Source organism: Cynocephalus volans, chromosome 7 (genome assembly GCF_027409185.1).
Source record: "Cynocephalus volans isolate mCynVol1 chromosome 7, mCynVol1.pri, whole genome shotgun sequence".
Classification (NCBI taxonomy): domain Eukaryota; kingdom Metazoa; phylum Chordata; class Mammalia; order Dermoptera; family Cynocephalidae; genus Cynocephalus; species Cynocephalus volans.
In genome coordinates this window covers 161,110,606-161,129,360 of record NC_084466.1, presented here as the reverse complement: position 1 = coordinate 161,129,360, position 18,755 = coordinate 161,110,606, and the positions used below count along the sequence as shown (strand labels likewise).

Below are 18,755 nucleotides of genomic sequence, written 5' to 3'. Positions count from 1 at the left end.
CTTACAGCTCCAGAGGCTGGAAGTCCAAGATCAGGAAACCAGCACCTGGCGAGGGCCTCCCTGCTGCACCATCCCATGGCACAAGGGGGAAGAAGAGAGGGCAGGAGGAGCCAAACTCGCCCTTTACAATGGCACCAGTCCCACCCCCGTGGCCTAATCTCCCCTGAAAAGCCCAACCTCTGACTATTGTTACAACGGCAATTAAATTTCCACATGCGTTTTGGAGGGACAAACAACGAAATCACAGCAGGTGGGTGGGTAAAGCAAACACAGCAGAACATTACTGGGGGAGCTAAGTACGATCCAAAAAGTGACCTGCAAAGTTTTTTTTAAGTGAGTTAAAAACACTTGATTAATCCAAAAGAAGGAGAGGAAGAATGAATAAAGGAACAAAGGACAGACTGAAAAAATAGAAAACAAATAGCAAGATTTGTTGTTAAATGTGAGTGGTATAAACATGCCTGAGAGATGAGCAGTGTCACACTGCATTAGAAAAGCAAGACTCAACTTATGTCTTCTTTACAAGAGACAGACTTTAAATATAAGGACACAGGGAGTTTGAAAGTAAATATATGGAAAAAGATATGCTGTGCAAACATTAACCAAAAGGAACTAGGACTGTGAGAAAGAGCATTTCATAAGAGTAAATTAAACAAGAAAATATGCAATCCTAAATTTTTATTAAACCAACAACATAGTATCAAAATATATAAAGCAAAAGGTGAGAAAAACTTGCTGAGACTGGCTTCCTGGCCCAGGCCATGCTGTTCGGGTGAATGTAACCTTGGGCAGTTGAGCAGAGTGTGTTTTCTCAAGTCGTTATTCAGCGTAATGCTCTGTACAGTAAATTAGGTCAACCTGGTCAATCATGTTATTCAAATTACCTACATCTTTAAGTTTTCTGTCTTTTTGTTCTGTCAGTAGCTGAAGAAGTATGTTAAAATCTTCCACTGTGATTGTGGATTTGTCTACCTTTCCCTTTAAATCTGTCACCTTCTGCTTTAGGTTTCCTCAGGCCATGTGCTGGGGACAAAGCCCTGTATTGTTACTATTCCTTACGTGAAGCTTCCACATCATAATCTTGTGTGAATAACACGTGTTAGGATATCAGCGACTCCTGAGAGCTAAGTTATCTTAGAGTCCTGGAATAGAAGCGGAAGGAATTTTGAACGTCTTTTAGCTTACCCTCCTGGGTCATGCCTGATATATCCATTACACAGTCCAGTAGCTTCAAAAGATAGCATTTTATTTTTTTTTTAAAGATGACTGGAAAGGGGATCTTAACCCTTGACTTGATGTCATCAGCACCACGCTCTCCCAGGTGAGCGAACCGGCCATCCCTGTACAGGGATCCGAACCTGCGGCCTTGGTGTCATCAGCACCACGCTCTCCCAGGTGAGCGAACCGGCCATCCCTGTACAGGGATCCGAACCTGCGGCCTTGGTGTCATCAGCACCACGCTCTCCCAGGTGAGCGAACCGGCCATCCCTGTACAGGGATCCGAACCTGCGGCCTTGGTGTCATCAGCACCACGCTCTCCCAGGTGAGCGAACCGGCCATCCCTGTACAGGGATCCGAACCTGCGGCCTTGGTGTCATCAGCACCACGCTCTCCCAGGTGAGCGAACCGGCCATCCCTGTACAGGGATCCGAACCTGCGGCCTTGGTGTCATCAGCACCACATTCTCCCAAGTGAGCCACGGGCCAGCCCAAAAAGATAGCATTTTAAAATCATCATTATTTTATCATTTTAACACTTACCCAACTCCACAGGTAACATTTTGATAGGATTTCTTTCTAAAAGTAAAGTTTTCAAATGCCTTTAAAACAAAACAAAACAAAACAAAACAATTTAAAAAGCAGAAAATTAACTGATCATCCCCACAATAAACCATCAAATTTCATTTTTCTTCTCCTTCGAGGGCAACATCAGCACAGATACACACAAATTTATAACATACGCACTGAGGATCCAGAGGAGGTTCTCCCAGCCTCAGCACTGCTGGCATTCGGGACCAGGCAAATCTTAGTTGTGGGGCCCATCTTGTGGGCTGAGGGGTTGTTAGCATCCCTGGCCTTTCCCCACTAGGGGCCAGTGGAACCACCCATCCTCCAGTTGTGACAACCACAAATGTCACCAGACATTGCCCATGACCTCCTGGGGGGCAAAACTGCCTCCACTGAGAAACCCCTGCTCAGGGATTTCACAACAGCCAGGTCCAACCTTGCTGTACCCTTTTTCCTGAGATGTGCTGTGAGGACTCCTCGTGTTTACTTGGTGGAAAGAATTTCCATAGTCAAAACTGTGTGCAGACTTCTGCTGACAGTACGCCCTGCCCTGCTTAGAGACTAATCTTCACATGCCAGGGACTCCAAGAAATCTCCAAGCAAGGAAATGTGGTTTAAGGCAGCATTCCTGAACATATCTGACCGTGGATCCCTTCTTTCATTTAACACCTATTAACCTCTCATAAAATTTAGCACAAAATATATCATAGACAGATAAACAGAAAGGACAGATAAAAAACATCCAGTAAAAGTTTACTAATTGCACGATGATGAAAAAATCAATATTTAATATTAAACTCTATCTCGCACCTCTTATTCCATTATGCCTCTTGTTTTTCACATTTAATTCTTAAAACTGTATCATATATTAATGACAATTCTTTCTCCTTTACTTTTCAGGGAACACCAGCCAAAATTGGCATAAAGACTGCAAATATCCCAGCTCCTTTGGGGTGCTTTCAGCCTTGGGCATCTGAAGGCCCCTTCTCATGGGCACCCCAGACAGAGGGCAGGGCTCCTGGGCCACCCACCCCACACCTACCATACTGCAAGACTCAAGAACTGCTGAAAATGCCTGTGCTAAGTGACCGCCAGGGTTGAACTGCCGCCTCGTCAGGCTGACATTGCAGCAGAGCAGACTGTATGGAGTCCAGGAACAGAGCCAGCTGCTCTGTGCTCCAGACAACTGCCTGTTCCCGCCCCCCACAGGAGCACGCAGCCCCACAGGAAAGTCCATGCCTGCTGCTTCTTGGTCTATCGCTGCACCACTACAACCGTGCCTGGTCCCCGCTCATGGAAGGCGCCCTGGCACCAGCAGTCCCAGGCTCAGTGTGGGAAGCTGGTGTGGCCTGGAGTGACAGACAATCCCACATATGCAGCTTTCCTGCCCTAAAAGGGTTTCTCAGAGAGGAGAACAGTCCACAGGCCAGACAGCCGGCCATGCCTACAAATTCCATAAACACACTAATGCTTCAGAGCAAGGAGCCTGCTGAGGTCTCAGTGTGCCTTGGAAGGTGAAAAAATTAAAATCCAGCATCAAAACTGACCAGGATCTCTGAGACTTGAAAGGACGAAAATATAAACTTCAGAGACACAAAATCGAGACTTTAGTAAGTATTTCATTTAAATTAAGAGTAATTTTTTGATTGACAACTCTAACAGAAAATCAGAATACTTAAGGATTAGATGTGTTTCTTTCCACTTTCTTAAATTTTCCTTACTATTTAAAACTTTCAAGCAATAAATTTCATGAAGTAAACTTCTCTGATGTGCAGAAAGGCGGATTATTTCAATGTCATTACTTCAGCTCGTTTTTGATTTAGTCCGTTAATTTTGATAACACAGAAAGAGCTCACAAGGACAGGTCTGCTCTCTGCAAGGCAAGCGGAGGCCTCCGGAGGCAGAGGACGGCCGCAGGAGGCTTCTCCAGCGGCCTCGGCTTCTCCAACGGCCTCGGCTTCTCCAGCGGCCTCGGCTTCTCCAGCGCCCTCAGCTTCTCCAGTGCTGTGTTTTGATTTTGGGGGGAGGGGGCACATGTTTACTGACTATTGACCTGAAAGTACACAGGGGATTTTTCTGCCTTATGTAATAATATTTTTAAATATTCTGGTGCACACTTTAAGTGATAACTTAATAAATGTTAATCCCTTAATTACTATCAGTATTTCAAAGTTTACTCATTGATCACTTCATTTCACTGATTTTCATTGTTTTCCCAGGTAGGCCAGTGAACTTCTCTATGTTTTAACATCTTCTGCTCCTGCTAGCAAGCTAGCAAGACACTAACGAGGAGTGAACACTAATACTGTCGTGGTTTTAATTATGTTTTTTGAAGAGCTTTTAATAAGCCATAATTACTTAAAATTTCTTATTAATATGTTTCAGCTCTTCAGCAAGCTGATCTACTTTTAATCATATAACGTGTTACAAATCACAGACAAAATTATATCTTAAACAACATTAAGCAGCTGGATTTGACTGGCAAAATCAAAGAATTCCCAAACTCAAGAACTGTGTACTTATCTTAGGAAAAAGAACAGTACATATGGGAATAGGTTCTAGTTTATTTTTACCCTTGGAGTAGTAACTGCTCTCCAGAACCGGGTACAGAGGCTACCACCACTCATGAACAGAAAGCACTAAGTCACTCTAGATACAGAGGATGACAATCTTGTGAAGAAGACACCCTCCCAGACACAGACCTCCATGAGTCACAGTCTCCCAGGTCGTGCCAAGGGGAAGGTGGAGGCAGACCGACAGCATTCAGCCCCCATCACACGACCAGTGGCTGCAGGGCACCTGGCTAGAGCTTCGCTGGGGCCACATCTGTGACGTACCCTGCCAAACCCTGTGTCCCCAGGAGCTCCAGGAAGACCGGTCCTGGCTGCATTTTGTCCTGCTCAAGACTCTGACATGAGCTGCTTCCTCACAGGGCGTAAAGGCCGCAGAGCAGGTGGTCCACAGGCACTGTTCCTCACTACTGTGTGTGGCAAGTGAGGGTCCCGCCAGAGCCTCTGCTCTGTGGCTCACAGAGGCTGCCATGGCTCTTTGAGAACACACATACTCGTGTAGGACCCGGGGGCCACCCCTGCACACCAGTCTGCCCCACGACCAACCTGGATCCCACCAGCTCTGGGGTCCAGCGCACCCTCGCCTGCAGCCCCCCTCCACACAGAGCAGTCGTGGAGCCTGGTCTAACTCCACCCTCCACTCAAGCCCACTGTGACTGCCCATTTCTTCAAAGTAAGACCTCAAACCGAGCCACGGCCACTGGCCTGGATGACCCCCCCTCCCACCCCATCCTGCCATGCCGTGCTTCGTGGCACTGGCCTCCCCTCCCTGCCAGAGGAGGGGGAGGGCTGCAGCGCGTGTCGAAAGGCAGGAGTGACGGCATCAGCGGGTGAAAGGCCCTGCAGGAAAGGCCGGGCTGCAGGAGGGCTAAGGGAGGAGGCAGGTGGCAGTTTAGCGGCGGGGCAGCAAAGTGTAGATCCCCGGGATTACGGTGGCAGAAGGTGGCAGGACAGCACAGGCTGAGCTTGGGGTTTCCAGTTTTCCAAAATGAGAAGAATTTCTTATTGTCTACCAACAATCAATAAGGACCACACAGGGGCCCTCAGGAACAAAGCAGCTGATTTTAATTCATCAGAGGCATTTCTTCTCTTTTTCTTTTTTGGACGATGGCTAGTACGGGGATCCAAACCCTTGACCTTGGGGTTATCAGCACCATGCTCAAACCAAGTGAGCTAATCATCAGAGGCATTTCTGACCTTCAGGCAGCTCCACACAAAGGATTCAGAGATGGAAAACCCACGTATTGCAAAACCCACGTGGACCACTGGCCACAGACACTGGCCGTCGGGACTCTCTGTGGTACCTAATACCCCAGTTACATGCATTTGGAACATTCAGCCATCACACCTCTTAGCTGGTCTTAAAAATACTATTTAATTCTCAATTCTGATGTAAAAATCCAATAAAGAGTAAAAGCCAAGCAGCAAAAGAATAGGCACTTATATATTTTAAACAATTTTTAAAAAAAATCTAGAAACATAAACATCCAACTTACTTGTGAGATCCAATCCCAGAAGGAAGCGCCTTAATTCTATTATGCCGAAGGTCTAGCCAGGTAAGTCTTGGCAGCAACTGAAAGAAATCTTTAGGAATTGTGCAGAGGGCGTTCCTTTGAAGATGCAATTGCTTCCACAGAAAAGGAGAGAGAACCAGAGTGGCTTGTCAGCCAACTAACACTTAAAATGTGACATAACCAAAGAGCATGTCCAGAAGAACCACCACAACCATGCATATCAAGTTTTAAAAACACACCGTAATATTTTATCCTTAAGGAATTTAGAGAGTAGGCAGGAAAATCAGACAGCGAAGAGGCAGGACTCCTTCAGGCGGTCTTCAGAGCCAGACTGGCAACATCTCGAGTGGCTCCTGCGCTACCACTGAGCACGTTGCTTCTTCTATCTATATCCTTTGACACCAAACTTAATCCCAAGTCTTCGTAAAATCACTTTTCTCCTTCCTGGGCCCCGTATTCAATGTCACGCTCTTTCTCCAGCACCCACTGCAGCACCTGGTTCTCGGAAGCCCCAGCAACTGCCTGCTCAATGAGCAAAGACGTAGGGCCAGATCTGGCCCTAGGGATTCATCCTAGGTCAATAATTAACAGGAAACTAAAAGAGGCACTAAGATATTTGCTGTCACGTTATCTACGTTAAGCAGCCATGCAAAAATAATCTCGGTAACCATCATCTCGGGAACACTGTGATACATCAACTCAGTGGAATTTTTAAGTCATCATCACAAATAAGATAAGGGAAGGTAGAAGACAAAATGTATACACACTGATATTGACCATGTTATATATATATATGTGTGTGTGTGTATATAATTTTACTGTCAGTGTGGCAGGATTATAGCTAATTTTTAAAACACCATCATTAATGCTGTTGCTATAGGTTGTACGTATTTACATTATTATATATATTTATGTCTATACCTGTATTTACCAAGGTGGTAGAAACAATTCAAGGCACTGGTCTTGAAGCTAGACTGCCCTGTTCAAGTGTAGATTTCGAAACTTATTAGCTGTGTGACCTTGACCAAATTCCGGGACCTCTCTGTGCTCCAAAGTCCTCACCTGTTAAGATGGGGATGATGGGATCTACCTCGCAGGAGCACTAAACAAGCAGTACATGGCACAGAGAAAGTGCCATGTCACTGTCAGCTGTTAGGATCATTCTGCTTTTTCTATTGAAAAACAACCCAAGCATAACAAAGTGTCATCATGCAGCTACTTTTCTATCACAGTTTCACAACCCCCAATTCTACCCCAAATCCACATCTTTCATAGATTCCTAGCTGAGAAACACTGACTAGAAAAGTCACATGGTTAATAATGTAATGGAAACAATATCTCATATCAGTCAAGAACTCGCCAGAGTCATTCCTGCTGGCCCCTGGCACGGCCTCCGGAAAGCAGACTGCCAGTTACAGGTGCAGCATGTGCCTCCACATGTACACGCATGTGCACGCCTCCATGTGACCCTTCCCAGCCCTCTGCTGGAGTAGAGGTTCTGAGCTTCTCAGGCCTCCTCCTTTCCTCTCAGAGCAAGCAAATTCTATAGTGCTCAGCTTTCAAACTGCAGATCCTCCTAAGAGCCAGCCAAAGGAATCTCAGGAAAGTAAGATGACACTTCCTTCTTCCCCAGCGCCTCTGGAAAGCAGGCACATTCTGCATCAAAAAGCTTGTTGGGGTGAAACAGTGAGCTGACTGTGTTGTACAAGATCCCTGCTTCCTCTCGGTCCCAGCAGCCATGTGTAAAGCTGGGGATCCTTTCTGTGTTCTGTGAGTATAGGTGTCTTTGGAAGTGCTATTTATGGCTCTGGAGATGCAAAATGCAACTCATAACCCCTAAACTCTTGGTGGTTACCTCCCTGAACATTTTATTTATGGTAATAAAATTTATATCGACATCTGTCTTCTGAAAGGTTATAAACAGTTATAAAATTTCTTTAGTAAGCCTTTGTGTATAAAGGTAGCATCAACCTCGCGGCTCTGCTGGGTTCCTCATTCAGTGTGGGGAGAACCTGCTTCATCGAAAGCGACACATGCACAGCAGGAATCTTGATGAGGCGGGTCCCTGTGACCAGGGGCTCACTCCTAGAGGTTGGTGCTAAGGAAAGAGATAGCCGGACCCGAGCAGGCCCTGAAGCAAAAGGGGGCACATGTAAATGCACAAGAGCAGGTTCAGTGTGTGAGCAGCCCACACATCTCAGTACGCAGCCCTTGTGAGAGCACTCGAGTGCCAGCCAACACTGACACTGTGTTCCAGACACTGTGCTTTACGTATGTTATCATTTCATTCTTACAACCACCCAGGAAAATACTATCATCCCCATATTCCACATGAAACCAAATGTGGTTCCAGGGAATTCTGTGACTCCAGGGCAGTGACAGGCACTGCTAGGTGAATGCCCCCATCTGCCTAACGACGGAGCTGCACCAGGGGCTGACTTGGAGGAGGTACCTGGCACAGAGTAACATCACCATGTAGTACTAGCAAAGCTGTGGGCTAGAAAAAGTTTTTAATTGTTTCAGTACTGCCTTTTTTTTTTTTTAACATTTCGTATTTAGATAAGAGACCAAGGGTGTTCTGGCAGTAGTTTCTACCACAGGTCTTCTTGTGCCCAACACTTTCCCAAGGAGAGCCACGACCTGCAGGGAAGAGAAGAGGCTCCCTCATCTAAACAGACAGACTATTTCCACGGTCTGGTCCCATATCTGAATTTCTCATTTTCTTGTGATCAGTATATGAAAACGCTACTTAACCCTTCCTCTATTTCCTTGTAGAATTCATCTCTTCTAAAGAGAGAAATGCCTCCTAATAAAAGCCTAGGGGTGAATTTTCCATTTCTGCCTGCATGGCCCTTGTGTACAAACCTCTTGAGAAACAGCCCACTTACTTGAAGGCTGGGGACTTTAAAGACATCTTCCAAATGGTGCAGACCTCTTTGACTCAAGTCTAAAACCGGAGAGGAAGAAAAGATGACCCCCTCAACAGCCCGGTGCACATCTTTGGAGGGGGAGGCAGGCAAGCTCCTGGCCTGGCCAGCACCCTCTGCGGGGCCAGCAGCAGCCCCAGAGGGAGCCGTGTAGGAACGGCTTCCCTCCATCCTCCATCCCACAGCAACCACCGCTCCTCCTGGTCTGGAGTCACCTGGGAACACAGAGGGGACTCAGTCACAGGGGGGAGGTGGGACAGCGGCAGGGCCGAGCTGCGGCTAACTAGGCTGCTTAGCAAGCCATCCTTTTTAGTGAGCTGTATCGTAACTTTGACTTTTAAGGGTAAAAAACTGGAATAAGAGAAAGCTCAGATTAAAATTCTCTGCTCCCCTCTTTCTACCATGGAGTTAACTCCTGGAAAACTCAAAGACACAGAACAGGAATGACTATGCTAGGGATGGCGACAGAGCGCCCCGCTCCCATTCCCGCTGTGGTTCCGTGCCGCGTCAACTGGGCCACGAGCTCCCTGGGGCCAGGAATTCGGCCACTTCTTCAGCACTTTGGCCCAGTCACCAGCGCCAGGTCTGACTGGCACCCAGCTGGGCACTGGGAAGAACCCGTCAAAGCCGAATCCTGAATTGTGGGGTTCAGCCATGCTTCTGCTCAACACAAAGCTCAGAGCTGCTGCTCTCCAAAACGCCACCGGGCGAGGCGCACTCCCACGCGGGGCGTGCACACGAGGTACCGGCCGCGGCGTCAGCGCTGCAGCGCCCGGGGCTCCGCGCGCACCGGCCGGCCCAGGGCGGCCCGGGACCCCCGGCTGGTGCCGCGCTCCGGTGCCGGGAGACGGAGGGGCCGCCCCGAGGGCGCGCCGGGGCTGGGTATGGAGGCTGGGCCGGGGAGCTCCGGCCTCCCGCAAGCCCGCGCGGTGCTGCCCGGGATGCCGAGGCCCACTGCGGGCCTGGCGCCGACGCCTCGGGACCGGGGCTACCGCTCAGGGCCCCCACCCTAACCTCTCGGCCGGCGCCCCCGCCGCACCCACCCGGGGCCTCCTGCCCCCAACCCACACCCCGCCCAGGCCCGGCCTCCCGCCCCACCTGCGCCGCCGGCCCGGCCGCGGACAGGAGCAGCCACACAATGGCGGCGGCCGGCCACGCGGTCGCCATGGAGACGCCGGCCGTACGGAGGCCCGCGGGCGCCAAGCCGAGGAGCGCGCGGGTGCTGCGCGCATGCGCCCCGCCGCCTCCGCCAGCTGGGCCGTTGCGGACAGAGCGGGGCCGAGGGACGGGGACGGGACGACGGGGGCAGGCAGAGGGGCAGGCCTCCCAGGAGATCAGGGGAGCTGGGCGACGAGAAGCCGGGCCCCGGCGGCTGCAATCGACCCCCGCGGCGTGTGGACGCGACGTTCCTTCCCGCCCTCACCTCGCCACCGCCGTCAGGGCTTAGACCCTCCATGCCTCACCCTCGAGTGCTGTCGGGAGAGGACGCGGACACCTGCATGAGTGGGCACAGCCACGAGGGCATGGCGTCAGTTCTGTGTGGCACAAGGTCAGATCCCTGGTGCAACTGCACCCGAGGCCCTGCACTGACCTCCCAAGTACAACGACGTTGCTGCCACTTCACTCTGCCCCCAGATCCCACGCAGAGTGCTTCTGGTAGCCTGGTTAGGAAACCTGCAGGACAGGGAACTCAGAGTCACAGCTCAGCTCAGCGACACATCCCAAAGCCGCCACAATGGCTGGGGGGAAATGGGGCTCTGTTGGAAATGAGGAAAGGGAGCAACTGGTTACTGAGCAGTATCAGCAACAGAAGCCACGGAAGAGTTTACACGGTTTTAAAATAAGAGCCACCTCATAGGAAGGTCACACTTGGCTTGTTTCTGCAACGTTGGTTTAGGCCATCCAGACCAACCTTCCACGAAACTAGAAAGGTGGGACAAACAAGAGCAAAGGCAGAGTTGCCAACAGGGAGTGAAGAGTAATGGGGTCAAGGTCAAAGGTGAGCTCGGCATTTGGGGTCAAATTTCCCCTGCGAGCGTTGCCTATCTAGAAGAGGCATTCGAAGGCTCAGCTACTGAGCAAAGCTCTTAACGGACCAGTGACCAAACAGATAAGTTGTTCTGAGACAACGAAGGAGCCGAAGGAGCAGGAGGAGCTGGTAACCCCAGGCTTTGCTTGGGCTCCAAAATGCTGTGCTCTAGGAAAACAGTGGACTGAATAAAACCTGTGGGGACGGAAGCTCAGCATTGGCTCACATCCAGTCCTGATCACGCTAAGGTGGTCCAGGCTGCTGTGACATCTTCACTCATTTCCTGGGGAGGGAGAAAATATCTGAGATCACAAATTATCTCCACAGCTTTTAAAGTTTCATTGTGCCACACACGGAGCAACGTGAGCACATCATCAAATCCAAGAGAAACAATAGAAAACAGAAACTGACCTTTGGGAATTCCAGATAGTGAAGGCAGTAAGCATGAACTTTGTCTAAGTCCATTTTCTGTTGCTATAACTCAATACCTGAGACTGGGTAATTTATAAAGAAAATAAATAAATTTCTTACAGTCATAGAGGCTGGGAAGTCCAAAGTCAAGGGCCACATCTGCTGAGGACCTTGCTGGTGGGACTCTGCAGAGTCCTGAGGCAGTTCAGGGCATCCCATGGCAACGGTCTCACCAGGGATGGCCAAACTGGCTTTTATAACGAACCCATTCTCATGATAACTAACCCACCTCATGATAACCCATTAATTCATGAATGGATTAATCCATTTGTGAGGACTCTACTCTCATGACCTAATCACCCCCAGAGGTCCCACCTTTCAGCACTGCTGCATCAGGGACCAGGTTTTCAACACATGGACTTTTAGGGGGACATATTCAAACCATAGCACATTTTAAAATAATTATGCTGAACATATTTAAGGAAGCAAAAGCAAGAATGACACTGGAAACTATAAAAAGGAATCAAATTGGAATTCTAGAACTGAAAAGTGCAATAACAAATTAAAAATTCATTGAATTGGTTTACTAGAGAATTACTTAGAACTGAAGGAAAAATTGATGGAATGGAAAGTAGGTCAGGAGAAAATATCCCCAAACCAGCAAGAGATGAAGGTTAGAAAATTCAAAGAAGAGTGTGCTAGACACAGGGCACCCGAGGAACAAGTCTCACATACGTGTGTCTGGGTGGTCTCCGAGCGACTCAGCATTGCCAGCATTTCCTTCAAATGTCCCATCTGCGTTTCAGAGGTGTTGGCAACTATATTTCCCCAAATATTTTTCTGTAAAGTTACAGGTTAAAGTTTTTCACTAAGAGGCACTTGCACGCAATTTAGAAGTCAAAGAGAAGGGCAGGCTATTGATGTTTGGAAGCACATGCACATAGAAGGGTCAAAGCAGCTTCCAGGTGACCTACGAGGTGGGACAGGCACAGCATCATTGCTACAGACAGCCGTGGTCAAAGGGGGGAAAAGGGAGAGGCACAAAGAGTCGCTGAAATCCAGCCAGGAAAGTGTTGAAGTTTCTTGATTATAGCTCAAGGTCTTGGAATAATTCTCCATTGCCCTTGGCTCCACCGTCCAAGTCAGACTTCCTTGATCATAAAAAGCAGCTTATGTTTGTAACTTTCTCATTTTCTCTTCCTGCCTCTTGCCAGTAGACTTCTGGAGATCCAGAACCCTCTCTCCCTGCTATACCTTCTCTGTTCCTTTCAGTACAAGCTGGCAGTGTTTCTGCTAATGTAATCTTCTCAAAAACTGTGTAGGCCTCAGTGGGGTCCAGTCCACGAGACAAAAGACATCCACAAAACTCAAGATAAGCCTTTCTCGAGCTTGGGCTCCTGCTGAGATGGCCAGGACAATACCATTGCACTCCCTGGGCCCTGCAGATGGATGCCAAGGACTGCGAGGCTCACCCTCACCTGGCTCAAGGGTCTCCGTGTGAATGAGTGGGCCCTGAGGCAACCCCACCAGTGGCTCATTGCGAGGTCATAACAAAAAGGTTCACAGTCACACCCTCAGCCCCACTGTTAGGCCCGTTTTCCTGGGAGTGCCCTGGGTTCCATCTCTACTCAGAGGTACTTCAACTTTAGCTTCATCTGCAGTCTGGAGAGGCTGAGACTCTTCAGAACCACCAAGACCTGGCTCCCGTTTGTGTAACGGTCCTTCCCGTGACCTCTCTCCTCTCATGTTTTCTTGCAAGTGGCGAGAAGCTTCCTGCCTGCCATCTCTGCCTGGCTCACTTGCCTCCTGGGGCTTTCTGAGACGACCTTCCAAATAAGCCACTTGTCCTCAGTTGCTTGTGTCCCCACACTGAAGCAAGGCTGCCCACCTCTGCTCGTCTTCTCACAGCAGACGAAGAGCCAGGCGGGCCAGGGTCTGTGGAGAAACATCATTGGGAGTTTGGAGAAAGAGATAAAATGCGAGCCAGAGCAGGCAGCGGAGGCGTGGTTTTCAATGCGGCGGGCTGAGCTGGGGCTGTGGACGGAGCCCTGCGTGGGGTATGTGTGCGCAGCTTCTCAGGGCTGCAGGAATTAATGAAAAGCAGCAGTCCCCATCCCGCCCTCAAGAAAAGCCTCAGCACCCAGGCAGTTAGCTGGGGCCAAGATTTGACTTTTGAGGGAATTTATTATGGAGAAACAATTTCCTATAGTTTGAGGGGTGTGTTTTCATTTGTTTTGCAAAGAGAGGTCAGAGTAAGAAGTGCTTTTGTACATGCTCAACTACAGCAGCAGCCAAGGAGCCGAAGGCATTCACCTTGGGCACACTGATGCAGGCGAAGACCTGCAGGTGCGGTCACCCCAGAGGATGGCACAGCGCTGGGGCTGTCGCCAGGGCCAGGGTAGAGGTGAAGGGGGCTGGAAGGGCAATGGGAGATTTCGGCACAGCCCCGTTGATCTCCGATGAGTCCTACCTTCCATTTTCTCTTTTTCCCAAATAAAGTGACATTTTCTAACCTTTTCAGCCCGTTCCCTCTTGCTTGTTACTGTCTCAAGTTTTTGTCTCACTTTTAATTACACTCATACATACAAACCTATTTTGCCATTTTCTGTGCTCACTTTTTGCCCAGTGAAAATGCACCTTTTGGTAGTTCTTTTGGCAGGTGTTATGGGTGATTCTAAGTCTATGAATGCGCGAGAAGACTTCATGCTTGTCTACTTCTCGAATGACTGTTTAGCTGGTACAGGCGTTCCTTGTCGATAGTTATTTTCTATCGGGATTTTTAAGACATGGCTCCGGCGCTTTTGCTGCCGACAAAGACTTTGCTGCTTGTCTACGTGCCGTTCCTGCGAAGGAAACCTGCCCTTCCTTTCAGCGTCCCTGCTGCTCTGAGATTCCGCGGCCGCACCTGTGGGTGCGGGTTGGGTTGCAGCTCCGCTGCTTGGCACGCAGTGTGTGCTTTCTGTCTGCAGCCCGCGGCTGCAGGTTTGGGCGCTCCTGGTCATTCCGTCCTCACAGGGCATCCCTGCACCCTGGCCCTGGCCCTGGAGTTCGTGGTCTCCTACAGGGCAGGAGGTCGAAGCTGCTCGGCCTTTTCTCCATGTCTCAAAGTGGCTCTTCCTGGTTTTTATCTGTGTTCTGAGCGAACGAGCTTCAGTTCACTGAATCTATCTCCACTGGTGTCCAATTGGAGTTTATTTCATCTTACTGAGTTTTTTTAGTGACCTCGTTTGGCATTGCTCACTTTCTTTTTTTTATATCCATTTGTTCTTATTTCATCTCTTCCAGTTTTTGTTTTATAATCTCTTTTTAATTTTGTGGATGTTTCTCTTTATCCACCATGAGAATATTAAACATACTATGTGGAAGGCCGCTCGGCTGTTTTCACCTTCAGACTGCTCCAATCACTGCTTCTGTTACCTGTCTTCTCAGAGTCCATGCTTTGGCATTTAGACTTGCAGGCTCCTCTGGAAGGAGGGCTGTGTTCTGTCTTCCTCTCTGTGCTCACCCTGCCAAGTGAGTGGTCTTGCAGGTGCCTCTGTCCTGCCTTGTGGGGTTACACGGGATGCTCAGGACCCTTGCCCCGCTGTGCCTTTGGGAACTGTAGACCCTGCAGGAGGCTGGGCTGAGGCTCTTCCTCTGCCTGATCCTCAGGTAATTGCTGCAAAAGTTGTTTTTTTCCTCTGCTTCCTCTCATAGAGGAAGGAGACTTGCTCCAGCCCTGGCAAGTGTTGTTCTTGGCTGTCACTCTCCACTCCTGGGGGCACTGTCCCCATTATGCCCCAGGGACAGAATCCCAGCCACCTTTGCCTGCTTCTGCCTGGATCCCCCGAGGCCCAAAGTCTCCATCCTCTGTGTTGCTTTGTGTTTCGGTTCACTTCAGGTCTGTGGAAGTATTGCTGGTTTTTAAATTTTTCTTTTTAAAGTTATCCATTGTCCTTCCTTTCTAACTTGGATCTGGCAGAATAGCTCCTGCAAAGAAGGGTGGCAAGAAGAAGATGGGCCGTTCTGCCGTCAACGAGGTGGTGACCCGAGAATACACCATCAACTTTCACGAGTGTGTCCATGGAGTGGGTTTCAGGAAGCGTGCCCCTGGGGCACTCAAGGAGATCTGCAAATTTGCCATGAGGGAGATGGGGACTCCAGATGTGCACATTGATACCAGGCTCAACAAAGCTGTCTGGGGCAAAGGAATAAGGAATGTCTCAAACCGTATCCACGTGCAGTTGTCCAGAAAATGTCATCAGGATGAAGATTCACCGAACAAGCTGTGCACTTCGGTTACCTGTGTACTTGTTACCACTTTCAGAAATCTGCAGTCAGTGTGGGTGACAGGTAACTGCTGATTGTCAAATAAGTTATAAAACTGCCCAAAACAAAAATAGTTATCTACTGTAGCCGTGGGTGGAGGGAATTGCGGGAGAGCCTCTAAGCATGAGCTTGCAATGCTGTCTTGCCCAGAGGAAGTGAATGTTTTCCAATAAAGGAAATTAAAACAGTTTTGTTCTGCTTCAGTTTTTCCTATTTAATACTTTCTTACAAAACTGCCATAAGTTATGTTTGATATTCTTCCAATGATTACTATTCTTCTACATCAAATGAAAAGCGACCATTTAAAAACACAACTTGCAAAATCTCCCGTACAGAAACTCGAATAGAAGGACAATAGCATCTCTAGCTAAGCTCCACGGACTTCAGAATGCCCTAAAATCATTTTTTGGAAGACGTTCAAAATGTCCCTGAGCAGCTGGCTCCATTTCCGCTCTTGCTGCACCTGCTGTGGCCATCATTATGAAATGTGACAGCAGAAATATGTCACTCTTCTAGAAACAAGTCAGGACTGCAAGGAAAAGCTGACCTCCACTTCCCCGCTCAGCTCCCTTTGAGAGCACAGTGCAGGGCAGGGTTGCTCCGGGAAGACACGTGGTGGGGAAAGAGGAAAGAAGCCGACGCGCGGCCTCCGTGGAGAAGCTGGGCTGTGTTCTTCAGCACTGCAGAGACGCAGCGTGATGAATCCTTAATGGAACTCTCAGATGAGCCAAAGCCATGAACTCATCTTCGTTGCTCAGGGGCACTCGGACTGGCCCAGCTCTGTACCTCAGTCTCTCCAGCCTTGAGATTTGGGTACAAGTGGGTTGAGCTCCATCCTTCACCTCTGCTCTGCACCAGTTCCATGGCCAATGGGTCACCCCCGACTTCCATTCCAACATCTCTAACCTAATCCCATGTACAAAGTAATTTTTGCCTTGTATCCTAACACAGTCACAGGTTTTGGGGCTGAGGATGTGGTCATCTTTGGGGGCTGCTATCCTGTCTCTCACAACAGGTAGCAGCGCACCTCTTGGACAGGACCTGTTTTTACTGGAGGAGACACCCTGATAGCTGCCTTGGTGGCCAGTGCCTGTGACCATGGGGTTGCCTCACCTGCGAGGCCACGAGGGAGGCAGCCTCACGCTGGCCAGTGAGGGCATTTTCAATCTGTACAATGAAGAGGATCCAAGGATGGGTGGCCAGGAAACCAAGGGCAGGTGCCCATAACAGTCATGGTCCCTGGCCTGCTTCCAGGGCTTTGTACCCAGACATGTTGATTCGTGGAGACAGTGTGGTCTGGTGGGAAATAGCACCGTGAGGCCATTGCCAAGGGTGGGAATAATCCCCAAGAGGTTTGGTGATGACTAAGCAGCTGAAAACATCACTATTTCAGGAAGGACAAACAGTAGGAAAGGAAACAATTGTAGTACCCAGAATAAGAGGGTGGCCAGCCCGACTCAGGGCAGCCCTTAGCCCAGGGAAGAGGCTCCTGCCCCGGGCCCTGCGCTTTAGAGAGTCTGCATTCCACAGACACAGACTGCATGTGTGTTGTTTTGGGTTTCATAGGAACGCTCTTTGGGATCTAGTCACTGATCAAGTGTGCTCAGGGGAAGGACGCACGAGACAAACCAGCCTCCTGGGCCGAAGAGAGCAAGGCTGAGACATGCAGCTGCTCGTGGGCAGAGTAGGGAATCACAGCCTCAAGCCCAGGGCAACAGAGAAAGACCAGAGTGGACACCACAGATGACCCCAAATAGGTGCCTGGTAGGAGGGCTTCCCAGACCACACCCCTGTCTTCCCCTGCTGGGCTGGTATAGTCCCAGGCAAGGCTTAGAAGACCTGGGGATTATTGGCCACTACGGTGGTCCATTGCCTGTGCTGGTGGTGACACAGGTGTGAAATTCATGGAGCTGCACACGCCTGTCACCTGTGCAGTTTTCCACAGGCATGCTATACAGCAACACAAGAATTTATCCTATACAGATTCTTAGGAAGAAGTATGGGTGAACTTTATTTTGTTCTTAGGCTAAGAAAGAATTTTCTTTAAACAAGAGATAAAAGCACTAACCATAAAAACAAATATTGATAAATGCAGTACACTGGAAGTACTCTTACTTATCAAAAAGATACCATTAAGAAAATTTAAGGTTGAGCCAAAAAATGAGAGAAGATATTGGCAATTGTTATATCCAATGACAATTAGTATCCAGAATGTATAATTCAATAAAAATTAGTATGCAGAATATATAAACAGCTCCTATGATTCAATAAGAAAAAGATTAAAGTAATAGATACATTTATATTAATAGGCAAAAAAATATGAACCAACAACCCAAAGTAGAGGAAAAGCAAATGGCCAATAAAGATATAAAAAGATGCTTCATGGGGCTGGCTGGTCAACTCAGTTGGGTAGAGCGTGGTGCTGACGACACCAAGGTACAGGGTTCAATCCCTGTACTGGCCAGCTGCCAAAAATAAAAATAAAAAAATAAAAAGGATGCTTTGCTTTACTACTCATCAGGGAGATACAATTTTATCCCACCTGAGACACAATCGCACACTCAACTGGCAAAAGTGAAGAAGTCTGGTAGCTCCTGTGGGCTGGTGAGCCCACAGATCCTACTGCCGTGAAGCGTGTCTGTCAGTTTCTTGGGGAGCATCCGGGACCCCTGTGTAGGGCTGAATTCTCATGAGCAATGGCCCCATGATTCCGCCTCTGGACTCCTCTGGAAAAGCAAGTGGAGATGTGCACCAGGACACTTGTGCAAAATGTCCACAGCAGGGTCTTGCGTTTTAGCAAAACCTGGAAAGGCCAGGACAAGAGAAAGCAGAAATAAACCATAGTGAAGTCAGGCAATGGAGCATCTTCTAACCTCCAAATCAACGAACAACAGCTGCTCGCCAGAACGAGAGCAAATCCCGGAAACAGCTCTTGACAGAAAAAGACAAATTGCAGGCGACCCCATTCAGCACGGCGTGTTTCATGACACTTAAAGCCCGCAAAACCCAGTGACAGCCTGCAAGTGTGGATGATAAAATCCCAAAACAGGACAGAAATCGAAGGATGTCCCAGCGTCCAGGCTGGGGAGACGGGAGGCGGGAGGGGGTTGGGGGTGCAGGGGTGGGTGTTGTGGGCTGGATCGTGTCCCCAAGTTCGTTCTGTCAAAGGGAAAGCCAGACGCGAGTTAGAGCGCTCAGGACAGGTCTGA

At 49.0% G+C, this 18,755-nt stretch overlaps 1 protein-coding gene across 1 annotated transcript in view; it reads right to left on the bottom strand.

Annotated features, from left to right (window-relative positions):
* Positions 1 to 9,960, bottom strand: part of LRRC27 (leucine rich repeat containing 27) — a 38,169-nt gene extending 28,209 nt beyond the window's left edge. Inside the window, exons 1-4 of the mRNA XM_063102708.1 lie at positions 9,897 to 9,960; positions 8,760 to 9,013; positions 5,854 to 5,984; positions 1,761 to 1,819 (exon numbers count right to left, since the gene is read on the bottom strand). Coding sequence (XP_062958778.1) covers positions 1,761 to 1,819; positions 5,854 to 5,984; positions 8,760 to 8,969 — 400 coding nt within the window. The 5' untranslated portion in view covers positions 8,970 to 9,013; positions 9,897 to 9,960. The remainder of the gene's footprint in view (positions 1 to 1,760; positions 1,820 to 5,853; positions 5,985 to 8,759; positions 9,014 to 9,896) is intronic.
* Positions 9,961 to 18,755: the final 8,795 nt, after the last annotated feature.